We start from the raw sequence: 22099 nt of genomic DNA on the forward strand, positions 1-22099 counted from the left end.
ATGGTTCTCAGATTTTATTATTCCCATACTGTATGTACTTATGGCTATTTAATGTATAAAGAACTTATAGGACCACTTTAGGCAAAATTGATACCGTATGTTTTACCTAATGGCAAGGCCTAGGGTAGTTGTGCAAGACAGCAGAGATTAAAGAACACCACACAGAGAATCCATAGGTAATGCACTGATTCCCGAGACCATGCATTAGGTCTAACATGGTGTATCAGTTCTGCCTTTTGTTTATTGGCCTTGGGCTCAATCTTCAGCCATGGAGACTTGATGCATGAATGATCTGTAGGAAGATCAATAATGTGCAACCCTGGCTAGGTCCACCAGGGTCTTCTCCACCATTATCTTGATAGTATCCAGCTTTCAGGTTACTGGTCTTCCACTTCGCCTTGTTTCTTCTATTATTCTGACAATAATGTCCTTCTTCAGTAATTGCTCTCTTTGTATAATGTGTCCAAATTAGGCAAATCCTAGCTTGGTGATCCTTACTTCCAGTGACATGTCTGACTTGATTTCTTCCAAAATTGATTTGTTTGTTCTTCTTGCCACCCATGTAATTGATAACCTCCATCTCCAGCACCACATTTCAAAGGTGTCGATTCTTCTGTCCTGTTTCTTTATTAGGGTTACTAATAGAAATGAGTGATTTTATTAGGGTGGAATTGAATGCTATTTGAGTAGCACAAAAATCAGCTTTCGAGAAATGCTTCCGTGTTGGCTTCCTTTTTTTTTAAAACCTTAGAGGTCCGTCAAAAAATGTAACAAAAAATAACATATACAGTGGGGAAAAAAAGTATTTAGTCAGTCAGCAATAGTGCAAGTTCCACCACTTAAAAAGATGAGAGGCGTCTGTAATTTACATCATAGGTAGACCTCAACTATGGGAGACAAACTGAGAAAAAAAAATCCAGAAAATCACATTGTCTGTTTTTTTTTCATTTTATTTGCATATTATGGTGGAAAATAAGTATTTGGTCAGAAACAAAATTTCATCTCAATACTTTGTGATATATCCTTTGTTGGCAATGACAGAGGTCAAACGTTTTCTGTAAGTCTTCACAAGGTTGCCACACACTGTTGTTGGTATGTTGGCCCATTCCTCCATGCAGATCTCCTCTAGAGCAGTGATGTTTTTGGCTTTTCGCTTGGCAACACGGACTTTCAACTCCCTCCAAAGGTTTTCTATAGGGTTGAGATCTGGAGACTGGCTAGGCCACTCCAGGACCTTGAAATGCTTCTTATGAAGCCACTCCTTCATTGCCCTGGCAGTGTGCTTTGGATCATTGTCATGTTGAAAGACCCAGCCACGTTTCATCTTCAATGCCCTTGCTGATGGAAGGAGGTTTGCACTCAAAATCTCACGATACATGGCCCCATTCATTCTTTCATGTACCCGGATCAGTCGTCCTGGCCCCTTTGCAGAGAAACAGCCCCAAAGCATGATGTTTCCACCACCATGCTTTACAGTAGGTATGGTGTTTGATGGATGCAACTCAGTATTCTTTTTCCTCCAAACACGACAAGTTGTGTTTCCACCAAACAGTTCCAGTTTGGTTTCATCAGACCATAGGACATTCTCCCAAAACTCCTCTGGATCATCCAAATGCTCTCTAGTAGTGTTGAGCATTCCGATACCGCAAGTATCGGGTATCGGCCGATACTTGCTGTATCGGAATTCCGATACCGACTTCCGATATTTTTTCAATATCGGAATTCGGCATCGGAATCGGAAGTTCAGTTGATTGACGGCCTGACGTCATCATGATGCGCGGTGTGTGCGCATCATGATGCGCCGTCATTTCGGGCCTTCCGGGGGTCTCTGCCGGCCTGCCGGGGGGCTGTGCCGGCCTGCCGGGGGGCTGTGTGGACTGCCCGGGGTCTCTGCCGGCCTGCCGGGGGGCTGTGCCGGCCTGCCGGGGGGCTGTGCACCCTGTGGGGGTCTGTACCGGCCTGCCGGGGGGCTGTGCTGATGTCCGGGGGTCTGTGCAAGCATCGTCCGATGGGACTACAAGTCCCATCGGGCGATGCCTGCTACCATGACAGTGATTGACACATTAGCCAATGATGGGACAGTAGTAGTCCCATCATCCGGCTAATGTGTTAAATGTTAAAAAAAAAAAAAAAAAAAATACTACATACATGCTACATGCTACATACATACTACATATATACTACATACATACTACATACATGCTACATACATACTACATGCATGCTACATACATACTACATATATACTACATACATACTACATACATACTGCATGCTACATACATACTACATACATACTACATACATACTACATGCATGCTACATATATACTACATGCTACATACATACCACATACATACTACATGCATGCTACATATATACTACATGCATGCTATATACATACTACATATATACTACATGCATGCTACATACATACTACATGCTACATGCATGCTACATACATACTACATACATGCTACATATATACTACATACATACTACATATATACTACATGCATGCTACATATATACTACATACATACTACATATATACTACATGCATGCTACATATATACTACATACATACTACATATATACTACATACATGCTACATACATACTACATACATACTACATATATACTACATGCATGCTACATATATACTACATGCTACATACATACCACATACATACTACATACATGCTACATATATACTACATGCATGCTACATACATACTACATATATACTACATGCATGCTACATACATACTACATGCTACATGCATGCTACATACATACTACATACATACTACATGCTACATACATACCACATATATACTACATACATACAATACATTCATACAATACATACATAGACATACAGTACATATAACATAGAGTAACATACTTACCAATACTTGTCACATTGTTCCCCGAAGCCATTGTCTTTCCGGAATAAATATTAACATAACAAACCACAAAAATACTCACCCACGATCCGAAGCAGTCCACGAGTGTGTCCCACGACGATCTTGGGTAGAGAACTGCAGCATCAGATGATGCTGCCGTTCTCTACGGGCTGCAGGAATCCAATGACGGAAGGTAGGTATCCTTCCGCACTGTATTCCTCCGCCACTTAAAAAAAAAAAAGTCCCTAGTCTCACTTTATGCCATTGCTGTGTGGGAAATTCCCACACAGCAATGGCATAAAGTGAGACTAGGGACTTTTTTTTTTTTTAAGTGGCGGAGGAATACAGTGCGGAAGGATACCTACCTTCCGTCATTGGATTCCTGCAGCCCGTAGAGAACGGCAGCATCAGCTGATGCTGCAGTTCTCTACCCAAGATCGTCGTGGGACACACTCGTGGACTGCTTCGGATCGTGGGTGAGTATTTTTGTGGTTTGTTATGTTAATATTTATTCCGTAGACGACAATGGCTTCGGGGAACAATGTGACAAGTATTGGTAAGTATGTTACTCTATGTTATATGTACTGTATGTCTATGTATGTATTGTATGAATGTATTGTATGTATGTAGTATATATGTGGTATGTATGTAGCATGTAGTATGTATGTAGTATGTATGTAGCATGCATGTAGCATGTAGTATGTATGTAGCATGCATGTAGTATATATGTAGTATGTATGTAGCATGCATGTAGTATATATGTAGCATGTATGTAGTATGTATGTGGTATGTATGTAGCATGTAGTATATATGTAGCATGCATGTAGTATATATGTAGTATGTATGTAGCATGTATGTAGTATATATGTAGTATGTATGTAGTATATATGTAGCATGCATGTAGTATATATGTAGTATGTATGTAGTATATATGTAGCATGCATGTAGTATATATGTAGTATGTATGTAGTATATATGTAGCATGTATGTAGTATGTATGTAGCATGCATGTAGCATGTAGTATGTATGTAGCATGCATGTAGTATATATGTAGTATGTATGTAGCATGCATGTAGTATATATGTAGCATGCATGTAGTATGTATGTGGTATGTATGTAGTATATATGTAGTATGTATGTAGTATATATGTAGCATGTATGTAGTATGTATGTAGCATGCATGTAGCATGTAGTATGTATGTAGCATGCATGTAGTATATATGTAGTATGTATGTAGCATGCATGTAGTATATATGTAGCATGCATGTAGTATATATGTAGTATGTATGTAGTATATATGTAGCATGTATGTAGTATGTATGTAGCATGCATGTAGCATGTAGTATGTATGTAGCATGCATGTAGTATATATGTAGTATGTATGTAGCATGCATGTAGTATATATGTAGCATGCATGTAGTATATATGTAGTATGTATGTAGTATATATGTAGCATGTATGTAGTATGTATGTAGCATGCATGTAGCATGTAGTATGTATGTAGCATGCATGTAGTATATATGTAGTATGTATGTAGCATGCATGTAGTATATATGTAGTATGTATGTAGCATGCATGTAGTATATATGTAGCATGCATGTAGTATATATGTAGTATGTATGTTGCATGTAGTATGAATGTAGCATGTATGTAGTATGTAGTATGAATGTAGCATGTATGTAGTATGTAGTATGAATGTAGCATGTAATTTTTTTTTTTTTTTTTTTTTTTTTTTTTACATTTAACACATTAGCCGGATGATGGGACTACTACTGTCCCATCATTGGCTAATGTGTCAATCACTGTCATGGTAGCAGGCATCGCCCGATGGGACTTGTAGTCCCATCGGACGATGCCTGCACAGACCCCCGGAGCCTGCACAGACCACCGGCAGGCCGGCACAGCCCCCCGGCAGGCCGGCACAGCCCCCCGGCAGGCCGGCACAGCCCCCCGGAGCCTGCACAGACCACCGGCAGGCCGGCACAGCCCCCCGGAGCCTGCACAGACCACCGGCAGGCCGGCACAGACCACCGGAGCCTGCACAGACCCCCTGGCAGGCCGGCACAGCCCCCCGGCAGGCCGGCACAGCCCCCCGGAGCCTGCACAGACCACCGGCAGGCCGGCACAGACCACCGGAGCCTGCACAGACCCCCTGGCAGGCCGGCACAGCCCCCCGAAAGGCCCGTACAGACCCCAGAGAGGCTGTACAAGGGCAGGAAAGGGTTTTTCTTATTCCGATACCGGAAGTCCCATAGACTTGAATGGGACTTCCGGTATCGGAATCGGCGATACCGATACTTTTTTTAAAGATCGGCCGATACCATCCGATACGATACTTTGAAGTATCGGATGGTATCGCTCAACTCTACTCTCTAGCAAACTTCAGACGGGCCCGGACATGTACAGGCTTAAGCAGTGGGACACGTCTGGCACTGCAGGATCTGAGTCCATGGTGGCGTAGTGTGTTACTTATGGTAGGCCTTGTTACATTGGTCCCAGCTCTCTGCAGTTCATTCACTAGGTCCCCCCGCGTGGTTCTGGGATTTTTGCTCACCGTTCTTGTGATCATTCTGACCCCACGGGGTGGGATTTTGCGTGGAGCACCAGATCGAGGGAGATTATCAGTGGTCTTGTATGTCTTCCATTTTCTAATTATTGCTCCCACAGTTGATTTCTTCACTCCAAGCTGGTTGGCTATTGCAGATTCAGTCTTCCCAGCCTGGTGCAGGGCTACAATTTTGTTTCTGGTGTCCTTTGACAGCTCTTTGGTCTTCACCATAGTGGAGTTTGGAGTCAGACTGTTTGAGGGTGTGCACAGGTGTCTTTTTATACTGATAACAAGTTTAAACAGGTGCCATTACTACAGGTAATGAGTGGAGGAAAGAGGAGACTCTTAAAGAAGAAGTTACAGGTCTGTGAGAGCCAGAAATCTTGATTGCTTGTTTCTGACCAAATACTTATTTTCCACCATAATATGCAAATAAAATGAAAAAAAAACAGACAATGTGATTTTCTGGATTTTTTTTTCTCAGTTTGTCTCCCATAGTTGAGGTCTACCTATGATGTAAATTACAGACGCCTCTCATCTTTTTAAGTGGTGGAACTTGCACTATTGCTGACTGACTAAATACTTTTTTTCCCCACTATACTCACCTCTACAGCCCCTTTGCTAGTTTCCGTCACACATACGGTTCTCGACATGTCTTCTAGTAACCACCTCGAGCACAGAAATCCCTGTGCCTGCCATGCTAGATCTGGACTTTCCACTCTTATGGTTCTGAACATACACACGCAACATCAGGGCACACATCGTGACCTCTTGACAACCTGACCTTTTGTGCACTAGCACAGAACCTTTCCGGAAGTGGTATTTTTTACAGCTTACTTTTATTTTGTTATGGGTTCTGAAGAGACCATGGAGCATAATAAGTGACATTAAATTCGAGGAGAGTAATTTCTCTGAGAATCAAATTTTTGAAGAAAATCTGCTTGAACAGGCGAATTCTAAATTTGTCTCATCCACTCATATCTCTTAAAGAACATTATTCCTCCTAAAATATGCAACTCCTTCTTTTTTCCTGGTATGCTGTTTGCAATAAACATAGCCCAAGTGGCATAGTATTTTGATCATAAATATACACAAATAATATAAATCTTTTATTGTTATGATGTCTATAAACATTTTTACTGTTTTTTTTTCAGCTGAACGTCTAATCTTCTAATCTGTCGTGGATTTGCAACTATAAACAGGATTTTTAAAATCATCTTTGTAACCCTAGTGAAGTAAAAGGGAGCCGCGAAACTGCTGTCCACGTGGACTGGTGCTGAAATTTCTCGTCTGGGTACCAGGCACTGCCATTCCAAGCCAAGAGACATGGCAACAAATGGAACTAAGGTTACAGATGGACAAATTTCTACGGAGGTCAGCGAAGCACCAATCACTAATGATAAGCCCAAGACCTTGGTTGTGAAGGTGCAGAAGAAGAAAGCAGAAGACCTTGAGAGAGATACATGGAAGGGAAGATTTGATTTCCTTATGTCCTGTGTGGGATATGCAATTGGCTTAGGGAATGTATGGAGATTTCCATATCTGTGTGGAAAGAACGGAGGAGGTAAGACACTCTTAAATGTATTTATTAGCCTCATTAGTATTTTGTTAATTGTGGAAGTAAATAATTTTCCATTTATCTATTCAACTTTTAATCTTAAAAGATTAAGTCCAGTATGTATCAGGTAGGTTTTATTGTATATTGTTATCTTACAGTATACTGTGTATATACTGTGTGTCTAAAGCATTTCCTCTTAATAGGTCATTGTATTTTAACAATGGAAAGTGATCATGGTTGCCGGCCAACAAATAACAGGAGGTCCGATTGCCCTAGTATACAATGAAAATAATAAGGATAAATAATGTACCTATCAATGTTTTTTTTCAGTAGTACATAAAAATGCACAACATTTAGCAGCATTTTTTCTTGTTATCAAAAGGAGCCAATTTAATTCCAAAAATCTAGGTTTATTGTGTACATTTAGAAACCTCTATTGTTTTCCATAAAAAAGGGCCATATAGTAATGTAGGCTAGTAGGAGGGGAATGCAGCTGAGGTCTAGAGCTATACAGTAGGCTGGTAGGAAGGAGAAGCAGCTAAAGTCTAGAGCCATGCAGTAAACAGTCGGCTGGTAGGAGTAGGATGCAACTGCAGTGAAAAGCCATAGAGTAAAGAGGCTGGTAGAAGGGGGATTGAGCTTCAGTCTAGAGCCATACACTAAATAATAGGTCCTTTAGAAGGAAGATCAGCTGTAGTATAGAGTTAGACAGTAAATTGTAGGCTGGTAGGAGGGTAGATAGAGCTGCATCTAGAGCTATAGAGTAAATAGGCTGGTAGGAATGAGATGCAGCTAAAGTCTAGAGCCATGCAGGAAATAGTAGGTTGGTAGGAGGGGGATGTAGCTGCAGTCTAGAGCCATAAAGTAAACAGTAGGCTGGTATGAGTGGGTGCAGTTTCAGTCTAGAGCCGTACAGTAAATAGTAGGCTGATAGGTAGAAGATGCAGTTGTAGTTATAGTCTAGAGCCATACATTAAATAGTAGTCTGGTAGGAGGGGGATGTAGCTGCAGTCTAAAGCCATACAGTAAACAGTAAGCTAGTATGAGTGCCTGCAGTTTCAGTAAAGAGTAGGCTGGTTGGTAAAAGATGCAGCTGCAGTCTAAAGTCATAAAATAGTAAGCTGGAAGGAGAGGATGCAGATGTAGTCTAGAGAAATACAGTAAATAGTAGGCTGGTATGAGGGGGATGGAGTTGTAGTCCAGAGCCATGCAGTAAACAGTAAGTTGGTAGGAGGGGGATGCAGTTGTAGTCTAGAGCCTTAGAGTAAATAGTAGGTTGGTAGTAGGGGATGCAGTTTCAGTCTAGAACAAAACTGTAAATAGTAGGCTGGCATGAGGGGGATGCAGTTGTAGTCAAGAGCCATGCAGTATATAGTAGTCTGGCAGGAGGGGATGCAGTTGCAGTCTAGAGCTATACAGTAAATAGTAGGCTGGTACGAGGGGGATGCAGTTGTAGTTTAGAGTCATACAGTAAATAGTAGGCTGGTAGGAGGGGATGCAGTTGTAGCCTAGAGCCATACAGAAAATAGTAAGCTGGTAGGAGGGGATGCAGTTGTAGCCTAGAGCTATACAGTAAATACTAGATTGGTAGTAGGGGATGCAGTTTCAGTCTAGAGCCATACAGTAAATAGGAGGTTTGTAGGAGGAAATGCAGCTTTGGTCTAAAGCCATACTGTAAATACTAGGCTGGTATATGGAGGAGGATGCAGCTCCAGTCTTTCTGCTCCATTTGGGTATAATACCCAAAATAATGTAAGATAATATGTGATAAGACTACAGTAAAGCTTTAGAAGACAAGTCCAGCATATTTAGCAAAACACTGCAAAAGAAAAATACATTTTCAGAGACAAACATGGCCATATTGCATACAGCAATGACATGTGAATGAGTACCTAAAGTATATCCTGATATGTCCCCAAACCATATGATCTCAGTATGGTTCTGCATCAAAACTTAGCTATAGATCCTGCACCAAAAAGTGTTTTTGGAACCAATATTGAAAAGTAAGAAAATATTTAAACTTTATTATCCAGTTGAAAACGAAGCTATTTATCCATGACCAGGCACATTTTCAGTTTTGTTCATACTTGTGGTTGAAAATATTTCCTAATTTGGATATTCGAGTAGCGTTATCATATTAACTTAAAATTAGAGAGCCACCAATTCCTAGAACTAACCAATGTTCAGATTGAAACAAAGAGGCGTGAAATGTGCCTGTTGTTAGGCTGTCCAACATGTTCATGTATGCAAACACCACATGTGTTTCGCCAGTCGTCTTCTTCTGGGGGCGTAGACCTTTTGTGAGGAGTTTGCTTGTTTGTCAGGTGGTCAGCTTCCTGTTTAGACTGTGATATTATGCAAAACCTCTGGAAAGATGGAACAACGTGGAAGAAGGAAAGCAGTCTTGTTTTTCTTGCCATGAAAAATCCCTTTAGGATTTTAGTATCTTTTTTTCTCTGTCTCTCTTTCTCTCTCATGGTGGAAACACTGACTTTAATGTACTCAATTACTCTACATTTCTATATGTTTATAAATAATGAATGAACATGAGTTTCTGGGCAAAAATACCAAAGCTTTCCATGACCCTAAAGTCCTTTATTATTAATAAAAGTTTGCCTTCTTTGTGGTCTAAGGGCTGGTTTTATGGAGTTTATACTAGATTAGCATAATTATTAATCTATTTCATTTGTTAGCTTTAACACTAGAACTACCGCGTGTTTCATAATACCTATAACTACCATTAGGGGTCATTTTGACCCCCATTCAAAAGTACTGACTCTGGAGTAAAAATAACTTTATTGTTGCCAACAAATTAAAGAACATTTATTTTAACTTAGTAGGAACAGTGTTAAGATCAAGTAAAGCACGCATTTTCCTTTGACATGGTCATAGCATGCGGTGTCCAACAGTTAACACAAACAGTACTTTCTTCCACTTTCCCAGTGCATTTTCCACAAACTGGTTTGTTACAGTTTGCGCAAGTTTTAGTTGTTTTGTTTTCGTTGCATCTTCCAACTCCACATTTTCGACGCTAGCGGATTTCTTGTCCTTTTGTTTGTGGTTCAGACATTGCGGATGATGGGCCACTTCTTCTGGCTCATTTTCAGATAAATTCTGAAGACATTTCAAAATTTCATCACTTGTCAGACCCCTCTGCTTGCTCATGCTTCAAATATACGTCGCAAAAAGGGACTTGAAAGATCGCAGAAGTAATAAAACGACACTGTACAAACATGCAGAGTTGTAGCTTCAACTGTAATGTTTGTTACTGAAGTGCAGACAGAAATCGCTACAAGAGACAGGGATCAAACATGTTCAGACAAGTTTAGACAAAACAAAATGCTGAATCATCCCTGTTATGCATAGATACAATTACACTCTACAACTAGGTAGAAGCACTGTGATTTTCTGTACTCTGTAATATTAGGTGACTTGCCTACTACTACTTTTATGTATGGGGTCAAATTGACCCCTTCAGTACTTATAGGTATGAATTGTAAAATCTGGGCCCCTGAAAAAGTTACAATTCATTTTTGTGTCCTAAAATATACACTACCATGAATAAATAAAAGTCACAAAAAGTCAGAACTCATTTGTTAAAATTTTAGAAATTATAGGAAAAAGAAATAGCAAAAGGGTCAAAATGACACCTCCAGTAGTTCTAGTGATAATAAAGAGCAAAACTTCCTCTTGGCCCCAAGTGATATACAGTACATTAAACTACGCTCTTCAGACCTTCTGGAGTCATCACAAAACACAGAACCAGACCCCAATCAGAGGGCAATAAAACCTTCACACTCCTTATCTATGAACTATGTTTATCCCTCTCCCATAATGACAATTCTGCTTCACACCACTTGTCTTATCTATTGCGTTATTTCTGTGCTGTCTTGTGTATAAATATGTGACTCTTCAGATGTTGTATTAGTCTAGTCTGATGAAGAGACCTGAGTAGTCTCGAAAGCTTGCAATGTGTTACCATCTTTTCAGTTAGCCATTAAAAGGTATCAACCACTGGGGACTCTCAATTCTAAATAACCTTATACAAGCATCCTAATGACCAGAAGCTGAACACACCAATAATGCAAATCAAGGACTTGAATTCCAAAGGGTAACTAAAAATGTAGATCCTTATAGAATTTCTACTCTAATATTGATTGGCCAAATGATAGAGAAACCAGTCAGCGCAAAGCTTAAGGCTATGTTCACACGTTGCATTTTTGCAGCGTTTTTTTAATGCAAATTTTAAGCTGCGTTTTATAGTACCAGCAAAGTCTATGAGATTTCAGAAATCTCATGCACACACATTGTTTTTTTTTTTCCTGACTGATTTGGAAAACTGCTGCTTTTTTTTTGCAAACTGCAGTATGTCACTTTTTTCAGTGTTTTTTCACCCATAGGAAACAATGGTTAATGCAAAAATGCAGCATAAAACGCATGCATCAGTTTTTTCTGCATTGTGGTGCAAAAACCTAAGGATGTTAAATCGTGGGGGTTTTTTTGGGGGGTGACACTAAACTTTAGCAACATGCGCAAAAGACAACAAAAACACACCAATTAAAATGCGGCAAAAACTCAGAAAAAAAAACCTGCTTCTCGTAAGCAGCTTCTTTACTGCCAAGACAGCAGATTTTGCCTGCAGGAAAAAAACAGCAGCAAAAACGTGATGTGTGAACAGAGCCTAAGAGATGAAAGCTAAGCGGTGGCGCGTTGTTATGGGCCACAAGTGCGGTTTTAATCGGAATATTTGTGTTAGGGCTCTTACTCACTTGCGAGAGATTCACACAATTCTTGTGTGTCTCTCGCATGAAAACCTGGCACTGGGACCCGAGCGCGCGGCTGCATAGAAATACATGTAGTCGCACGCTCCCATCCGAGTGCCGGCCGCAGTGCCAGGTTTTCATGCAAGAGACTCACACGAGAATTGTGCGAGTCTCTCGCAAGTGAGTATGAGCCCTCATCCTCATAGTCTCATAACTTTAAACATTATGTGATAATTGTTAATTATTATGAATGGCTCCTTTTCACTTGGTAAATGGGTTGACGTGATAGGATTTAACAAATGGCATCAAAAGAAAACTAAAATAATGACACATAATATACAAGTATACCAATAGAAAAACCCTATCAGAATATGAGATTGCTCACGTTTTTATTAATTCTCTCATGCTAAAGAAGACCTTTCACCAGATTTAGTATGCTAAACCGGCCACATCATAGAATACTGGCTGCAGAGCTGGATAAAACATTTTCAAAATAGAAAAAACTACTTATACTCACCATGCCGCTCGCCTCTCCTCCTACTAGGCCGAAACTCTTGTCTTTGAAAAGGGTTCTGCGTGAACTTGCTTGCGGATGCACAAAACTGCCCCTGGTCTCACGAGAGCTGGGAATTTCAGCGCTCGTGGTGGTGATAATAAGATGCAATGAGGATTAGATGGGGGATGTTGAGTGATGAGTGGAGTGGCCAGAGAGGTGAGCAGTAAGGGAATTTAAGTACTTTTTTTGTAGTTTCTAACCTTTGACAGCCCTTTCGGGTTCAGAAAAATGTTGTAGGTAAGTAGCGCTATAGTATGGCGATTTATCGCTGTTGAATGGCGCTGTGGAGCTTATAGCGAGACATATCGCACGCTGGATGAGGCCGCTCCACAGCGCCATTCAACAGCGATAAATCGCCATGCTATAGCGCTACTTACCTACAATATTCAGGAGGAACAGCCTATTCAGACCACGTATAGCACAAGCACTATTGCTTCCGATATTGAAATGGGCACAAATTGCACCGAGCACTGTAGAGCACTTTATATGAAATCGCACTGATTGACTATAGGATGCGTATCTTTTTGGACCTGTCTCTGTTCTCCGAGATTGAAAATCTCTATACAATCTCTGACGAAGGTCCTATGTTGTGACCGAAAATGTTTAGAGTAATGTTATCTGGATGTCAATAAAAATGGATCAACTTTTTTCACGATTTTGAGTGCCAAGTTGTTTATCATTTATAATATGGGCTGGAGACCCTACTTGTGCACCTTCTAAAGAAACTATTTATCTCTGAGTGCCTTGTTGTTTCCTACTATTTATATTTCCTGTGTATGTTAGACAAATATATATATATATATATATATATATATTTTTTCATCTTTTACATTTAAAAAATTACAAAAAGGAAAATGGGCCGATGCAAAAGTTTGGGCACCTTTGGAGATTTGTGGGCTCAGTAAACTTTGAACAAGGTTTAAGACTTTAATTAACCTGTTATGGCTTGTTCACTATAATCGTTCGGAAAGGCTAGGTGATGCAAATTTCCCAGCTTTATAAAAACTCAGCCTCCTCTAACCTTGTGGTAAAAAAACAGCAGCCATGATTCTTCTAAGCAGCTGACTAGCGCTCAGAAAATAAAAATGGTGGAGGCCCATAAAACTATAAGAAGGCTATAAGAAGATAGCAAAGCATTTTCAAGTTGCCCTTTCATCAGTTTGAAATGTAATTAAGTAATGACAGTTAACAGGAACATTAGAGGTCAAGATAAGGTCTGGAAGACCAATCAAAATTTAAGTGAGAGATGCACTTAGATTGCTAGCGAGGAAAATCAGAATCCTTGATTGACTGCAAAAGACCTTCAGAAATATTTATTCAAGAACTAATGGAATCAATGAAATTTCGACAAATTCTTGATGCAAACATAACACCTATGTGTCTATCTGTAGTTGAAAATAACACCAATCTATCTACCTATGCACCTATCTGTAGTTGAAAAGAGGATGGCTTCTACAAATGGATAATGATCTTAAACACACGTCAAAATCCGCAATAGATGACCTCAAAAGGTGCAAGCTGAAGGTTTTACAATGGCCCTCACAGTCCTTTAATTTGAACATCATTGAAAATCTGTGGCTAGACCTCAATATAGCAGTGCATGCAAGATGACTCCGGAATATTCTCAGAGCTGGAAGAATTTTCCAAGTAAGAATGGATGAAAATCCCTCAACAAGAATTGAAAGCATCTTGTCTTACTACAAAAAGGGTTTACAAGCTGTGACCGTTTCAAAAGTGGATGCTACTACATACTAACCATGCAGGAAGCCAAACTTTTGCATTGGCCCATTTTCTTTTTTGTAATTTTTGATAATGTAAAAGATTAACTTTTTTTTTTTCATCTAAAATACAAATAAAATGTATCATCTTTAGCTTAGGTCTTTTACAGATCATTTCATCTTCAACTTGCTTAACTGTTCGTAATAAAGTAATTTTGACCAAGGGGTTTCCAAACTTTTACATGCCACTGTATTTGGTTATTCATCGATTAGGTTCCGCTAGTCATACTAATGTTTTGTACCATTGTGTAGGGCCATGAAGAAGAGCATTTAACATTACTTTGCAAAAAATACGCTGATGACATCGAGTTATGTAAGAAATGGATTTCGACATTACACATGGTGTCTTTTACATGTGAACCTGAGTATGTTGGAAAATAAAGTTGATTTTTAGTAAATGTAATATTATGAATTTCAAAATCAACATGTGCTAGTCTTTTATACTCTGCACAGAATTTCACGAAAAAAAAATTGATTCGCAGATAAGTTATTCTTCTCAAATTCAAGGTCGCTTATTATGCACTGGGGTCTGGACAGCATAATAAATGGAAGATGTAAATAATAACAGAAATCCTTATATTCAATCTCTGCTCACCTCTTTGGATCCTCTGCTCCTCACTGTCAACTGAACAGTCTTTACCACATCTTCTAAACCACACAAATAGCATGTAAATAAAAGGTGTAATCAACTTTGAATTAAAATGTCTAAAGTATACCCCTTGCAAATATTGGCAGCTAGCCAGTGGGCCAATGTGAACTGGTCTTAAAAAATTAGAGTCATAACACACTAAATGACTATACAGCCTACAAGAGTGAGTATAAAAAAATAGAAAAAATTCCAGCATCCAAAATCGAATGAAATGTATTTAAAGCATAAAAACAAGGTCAACAGACAGACGCATCAGTGCAAAAAGGCAAAGCAGTAGCAACGCGTTTCGAACAACTCGCTGTTCTTTTTCCAAGCTGCCAGTAAATGAACAACATGCGGTATATATCACTCCTAGCCCACACATATCGTGCATAATGACAAACCCACATGATGCACAATTAAAACCATCAGTAGAAATTGTATCAATCAAATTCCATCACAAAAATTAATAGTACATACAAATAGACAAAGATAAAATTAAAACAAATAAAGAAATATATGTATATACAAGTACTTCAATAATGAAACATAATTTCTTTGCGCGCATTGAGTCCACGGGGAACACATGTTCTCAAGTGAAGCATTCAGAAAGCCTCTCTGGTCATTAATCGCCGCTTCAAATCTCCACCTTAGAGGCAAAAGACATAAGACCCTGTCACACATAACGATGTCCCAGCGATCCCACCAACGATCCGACATGGATGGGATCGCTGGGACATCGTTAGGCTGATCGCTGGTGAGCTGTCACATAGACAGCCCTAGCGATCAGGACCAGCGATGCTGGACACTGGTTTGTAATGTAAATGTCGGGTATCCAGGAGCCGCGGCTCCTGGATACCTGACGTCTACATTAGAAACCAGCGTCCAGCGTAGCTGATCGCTGGTCTCTCGCTGCCACACACAGTGATGCGTGCTGGGCAGCGGGAGACCAGCAATCGAAAAATGGCCCAGGCCGCTCGAGCACGATCAGTGATAACCGGCAGGGGGGCCAGTTACTGATCCCCGTCACACACAGCGATCTCGCTGGCGAGATCGCTGATGTGTCACAAAATCGGGACCCATAGCCCGGTTGGAACTGCTGAGAGAAACGATATCAGTTATGTGCTCTGAAATTCTCACCTTTAGTTTGCGCATAGTACAGCCAACATAATTTAATTTAATTAATTTCACAGAAATATTTATTCCCTGCAAGTTGTGGGAATTGAAAAGGTTAATGTTTCAGCAAGAGCTGGAGATTTGAAGCGGCGATTAATGACCAGAGAGGCTTTCTGGATGCTTCGCTTGAGAACATATGTGTGCAAAGAAATTATGTTTCATTATTGAAGTACTTGTATATACATAATTTTCTTTATTTGTTTTAATTTTATCTTCGTCTATTTGTATGTACTATTAATGTTTGTGATGCAATTTGATTGATACAATTTCTACTGATGGTTTTAATTATGCATCATGTGGGTTTGTCATTATGCACCATATGTGTGGGCTAGGCGTGATATATACCGCATGTTGTTCATTTACTGGCAGCTTGGAAAAAGAACAGCGATTTGTTCGAAACGCGTTGCTACTGCTTTGCCTTTTTGCACTGATGCATCTGTCTGTTGACCTTGTTTTTATGCTTTAAATAAATGTCATTCGATTTTGGAAGCTGGAATTTTTTCTATTTTTTGATGGTTTACGTGGGACTACACGGAGTCCGTGCTTCCTATGCACCACCAGCCAAGACAGGTCAGCTGGTTAAGGATCGCTCTACAAGAGTGACTACTTGTATATTTAAAATAATTTTATTGGATTAAAAAAATAAAGATAGATAAAAATTCATACATGGGTCTCTGTTTGCTCCTTTCAATTGCAACTGACAGTGCGCTCTCGAGCTGGTGAGAGAGTGTATTGTCACTGTGCATTAAAAAGAATATTGCTCAGTGAAAAGATCCTATAAAGCATACATATGGGATTGACAACCGGCGCATTCTCAGTACAGTAGGGACTAACTCAACCACTGAAAGAGAGGTCACTGAAGAGGCTTTGTTTCAGGGTGGGGCAGAATCTGCCCCCTGATGATGACTCATTTGAGTCTGCACTTGAGCATGCACTTGGAGTAGCAAGGGAGAGACTTTTGTAATTAAAGTATATTAGAAAAAAGATAAGATTATGTCATTAAATAGAGGGTTAGGATTAAAATAAATTTTAGCTTCTGAGCACACCATTAATGGGATCTATGTCTTTTTTCACCCATGCTAACTATGTAACTGTGTATTAGTAATAATGGGGAAAAAGATGGGCATTAAAAGTTCCAGCAGAAAATATAATTTAACCTGTAATTAAAATATCTTATCAGGTTGTTAATTATTCATGCTCGTGACGCCTAATCGAGCCTTTTAATTCTATGGTGAAAGGAGAGATGAACAATTGTCCAGCTGCCATTTCTATGGGGAAGAACAATAGAATGAGACAAGAACTATCTAACATTATTCTTTTAAAATAAGTCTGTGGAAGAGAATCTTACATCCCCCACAGGCATAAAATTGTTAGTGGATCTGACAGGATATGACAGACAGAAAGGGTTTTGTGTAGGTTAAGCAGACTAAAAAACCCATGAACAAGTACAATGCTACTTATGATGAGCTGTAAACCACATAGGCGCCTGAGAAGTGTCTGAAAGCAGTTTACAGGCCATCGAACAGGAGTGCTAATGCTTACCTTTTCTTGAATTTGGCAAAGGACTCTAAATTCTCACAAAATAACTTCAATACTATATCTAGGTATGCTAGGAAGCCCTTGGCGGGTTGCAACTCACATCACATTCATTTGGTGACAACACATAGACATGTAGCATTGACATCTCATGAGAGTATGTATCAGAGTATGAATAACGAATCATGCAATTGTTTTATTTGGTAGTCTTGCTCCACATGCAAGAATATATTAAGCCTGAAGGAAAGGTAAGGTTAATCGAGAGGTGGAAATATCATTGGTGCAGCCTGTGAAGCCGCACAGGAACCCAAGAGATAAGAAGGCCACTACCACCTCCAAAGCAGAAAGGAGCTTCTGTCATGGGCCGGGGTCACACTTGCGAGAAACTCGCACGAGTCTTGCATCTCAATAGTCGGCACTGCCGCCGGCACTCGGGACTGGAGTGAGCGGCTGCATGTATTTCTATGCAACTGAGCGCTCCGGTTCAAGTGCCGGGTATTGAGATGTGAGACTAGTGTGAGTTTCTCACAAGTATGACCCTGGCCATAGAAGAACTATTGGACTACAAAAAGGCCCATATGCTTTTAAATGGTGCTCTTTTTACATATTCATCCTTATGGGCTTACAACAGGTCACCGAACCTTCAGTGACCTGCCTCCTATTTTAAATACTGCATATAATAGCCTTGGCTTTGAAAAAAAAAATACTTCAGCAAAATGGCACTGGCGGCAACACATGCACCATTTGCTGCAGCAAAATGGAAACTGCGTTTGTGCAGTAGCATCTATCAGCAAGTAATTGATGCTACTGTGCAAGCGCCACTGGCGGTGCCATTATGTTGTAGGAAAAAAAATTTGGCTGCAGCAAAATGGCTCCAGCAGTAGCATCTCTCGGCAAGCGACAGGTGCTACTGCATATGCACCGCCGCCGGTGCCAATTTTTTAATTTTTTTCAAAGCCAATACTATTATATGCAGTATGTAAAATAGGAGGCAGGTCACTGAAGGTTCGATGACCTGTCATAAGCCCATAACTGGAGTAACTTTCTGGCTTAAGCAGCACCACAGCTTGTCATGGTTTAGAAAAGCTTGTGGCATTACACCTCTGTTGCTCCCCATCACACTTCAGCTCTGTCCAATTTGGCATATTTGGGCATAACTGACGTGAAAACATCAAAAATTCAAAAAAAAATTTTTTAACCTTGAGTTGCACAAAAATTTTGCGACTTATCAAAGTCTCTTGGGAAAATACTTTGATGAGTCGGTGCTATATTTTAGTTGCTGTTATGAAACTATCTTCAGAAAAGCATTTACACAAAGTGAGTCTGTGCTTTAAAGCACAGCTATCACTTCAGGTACATTTTCATAATAAGTTGTCCAATATGTATGTGTACATGAAGAATAAGAATATTTCTGGTTAGTACTTGACTTGCATCTGCTAAGTCTCACCGTTTGCCCTCTCTGTAGGCTTTATTTATAATTTTCAGTTCTCTCTGAGCTAGTGGATGTAAACTTACCCTCCTTCTCCTTCCTCATCTCTCCATAGAGTACAGTCGATATGTAATCTGACACATCATTGTGCTTACAGTCCATCTTACTTTCACTGAAGCTGACAAGCTGTTTTTTGATAATAAGTTCAGGAGGCAGTGAGGAGGTGAAGAAGTGACCTTAATGTTGTGAAAGAAGCAGATTTCTCTGATAAGATGTTTTACATAGTTTATTATAGTCTCTTGTACTGCTGATTTATGCAAAGTTTGTTGAAATGAAAGGGACCATTTAAATTGGAAATACATCTGTTTGTTTGTTGGATGGATTGTGAATTTTAGTAATTAACAATCAGAATTCATATATGATATCAAACCTAGTAGAAGCCCTAGCTGCAATTAATTTGAAAAAAAACCCTGTAATCTTGTCCAACACTTGGTCTCCCAAATAAAAAAAGAGTTTTTTTAAATAAAAAAGAGCTTTATTGATCCATTAAAAATATACAAAACCACACAATTTTAAAAATGGGACATCCTAAAATAAATTCTTACGTGGTTCAAATCAAAAATATGTACGATTCTTAGTCAAGTCATGGTCAGGACTAAGAAACGTACATATTTATAATTTTAAACGGATAGGGTTTTTTCAGGATTTCCTGTGTTTAAACCTGTGTGTTTTTGTATCTCTTTTAAAGGGAACCTGTCACCGGGTTTGGCCGATACAAGTTACGGCCACCACCTTTCAGGGCTGATGTACAGCATTTTATAATGCTGTATATCTGCCCCCAAGCCAACCTAGAAGAACTGAAAAAATGACTTTTAATATACTCACCTGCGGGGCGGTCCGGTCCGAAGGGTGGCGGTAACTCCTATAGGCCTAACCGGGTGGCAGGTTCCCTTTAATGGATCAAAAAAGCTCTGTTTTTACTTGGGAATTTTGAGGTCGAGTGCTGGACAAGATTACTGCTTTTTCACATGTGTTTTATTGTCCTTCCAACTGGGATACAATGTCCATGCACATCTTGGGAGTTCAAAGCCTTTTTCATCTGGTGAGCTGAACATTTCTTTTTTTGTGAGTGGTTGCAATAAATGTGCATTGATTTTCATTAGTTCTATTTAATTTGCATCATCTTTATACACCTTATTTAACTTGTGTATTCTTACTGGTTGATACACATTTTCAGTATCATATTTACTTTATATAATATTGGGAGTTATTTCCAAAAATATAAGATGTACAGTGAAGGAAATAATTTTTGGTTCCCTTGCTGATTTTGTAAGTTTGCCCGCTGACAAAGACATGAACAGTCTGTAACTTTAAGGGTAGGTTAATTTTTAACATAGAGAAATAGAATATCAAAAATAAAATTGAGAAAATCACATTGTTTAAATTACATAAATTTATTTGCATTTTGCAGTGAGAAATAAGTATTTGATCCCTCTGGCAAGCAAGATTTAACACTTATTGGCAAAACCCTTGTTGGAGCCTTGAGTACAGCAGAAATTCTTTTGTAACCTTGGCCAGATCTGTGCCTTGCCACAATTCTGTCTCTGAGCTCCTTGGCCAGTTCCTTTGACCTCATGATCCTCATTTGGTCTGACATGCACTGTGAGCTGTGAGGTCTTATATAGACAGGTGTGCGCCTTTCCGTATCAAGTCCTATCAGTTTAATTAAACACAGCTGGACTCCAATGAAGGAGTAGAGCCATCTCAAGGAGGATTTCAAGGAAATGGACAGCTTGTGACTTAAATATGAATGTCTGAGCAAAGGGTCTGAATACTTATGACCATGTGATATTTTAGTTTTTCTTTTTTAATAAATTTGCAAAAATTTCTACATCTCTGTTTTTGTTTTCAGCCAAGATGGGGTGCAGAGTGTTCATTATTGAGAAAAAAATGAACTTTTTTGAATTTACCAAATGGTTGTTATTAAACCGAGTGAAAAATTTAATGGGGTTTGAATTCTTTCCATACCCACTGTGTATATATATATATATATATATATATATATATACACACACACACACACACACACAGTGACATGTGAAAGTATTCTCCCCCTTGGTAGTTTTCATACTTTGTTACCTCACAACCTGGAATTTCACTTTTTTTTGGAGACTTTGCATCAGTTCATGTAAAGAACATGCCTATAACTGTGAAAAGATTGCCCTCAGTGGGAAAAACAAATTAAAAATCTTTGTAGTTTTGATACCTTTTAATAACTAGTAAATATAAAGTATAACAAATGATATTTTAAAGCAAGCTTTCGAGACTTCTTACGTCTTTTCATCTGGCATGGAATAACAAAGCGTCTGAAGAAGCACCGATATGTGCACAAAAAAGAGCAGAGGCATGGCAAAATAAACAAACTGAGCTTAGAGAGTGAATACTTAGATAAGATTAGTGGTGTAAAGGTTTTATAGTTCGAATATCCATGTAAGTTCAGAGACCTGGTACCCTCATTATCTCTAGAGCAGATTCCTCAGATTTTGTAGTAAGTTATAAATCCTCATGAAAGAAGAAAGAAAAAGATGGCACTGTAGGGTCGGTGGGCTGAGCTGGGGGGTGATCCCTCTTCTTACCGCGCAGAGATAAAACAGAGACAAGATGGAGGCAGATTCTGGGTGCAACAGGTCCAAGTTTATTTCACTCGCCATCCGTCTGACGGCCTTAGAGCACACCGCACTTTCTTTACCTCACGGCCCTCCGTTTCCAGGGCCACTTCTTACACACCGTACTCTATACTGGGGATGTGTATGCACACACCGTCCCCTCTGCACTCGTCGACACTCCTGACAGGACTGCTACTGTGGCCGCCTCAGGCCCATAAACCAACAGCACTTCCACTGATCAGTCGTCGTGTCCAACACGGTGTCCCACACCCGGTGTCTCGTCTCTTCTGCGGTTCTTCCTGTCAGGACCACCCCCTGACGTTCTCTCTCCTCAGTTCCCCTGGTACGGTTTTCCTCACAGCGCACAGACTGTCGTAGTCCTCCTGTCACTGGAGCTCCCCCTGGGGACTGGAACTTTCAGGAACTTTCCCTCAGTATTTATAGCACTCCCGATCCCCTGTCACTGTAACTCCGCCCCCATGACCAACGGTTTCTAAAGCTCTAAGCTGATGTCAAGTCCTTTGCTCACACTCCTCCCTGCCATCTAATGGT

The 22099-nt window shown here is 39.8% G+C and overlaps 1 protein-coding gene across 2 annotated transcripts in view; it reads left to right on the forward strand.

Moving 5' to 3' along the window:
- SLC6A1 (solute carrier family 6 member 1) overlaps positions 1–22099 on the forward strand; it is a 245090-nt gene that overhangs the window by 102073 nt on the left and 120918 nt on the right. For both annotated transcript variants that reach the window (XM_073574237.1, XM_073574236.1), the window contains one exon: positions 6612–7021. In XM_073574237.1, coding sequence (XP_073430338.1) covers positions 6784–7021 — 238 coding nt within the window. In that variant the 5' untranslated portion in view covers positions 6612–6783. The remainder of the gene's footprint in view (positions 1–6611; positions 7022–22099) is intronic.

The sequence above is a fragment of the Dendrobates tinctorius genome, unplaced genomic scaffold, assembly GCF_039654945.1.
Source record: "Dendrobates tinctorius isolate UK_male_01 unplaced genomic scaffold, ASM3965494v1 ptg000038l, whole genome shotgun sequence".
Lineage (NCBI taxonomy): Eukaryota > Metazoa > Chordata > Amphibia > Anura > Dendrobatidae > Dendrobates > Dendrobates tinctorius.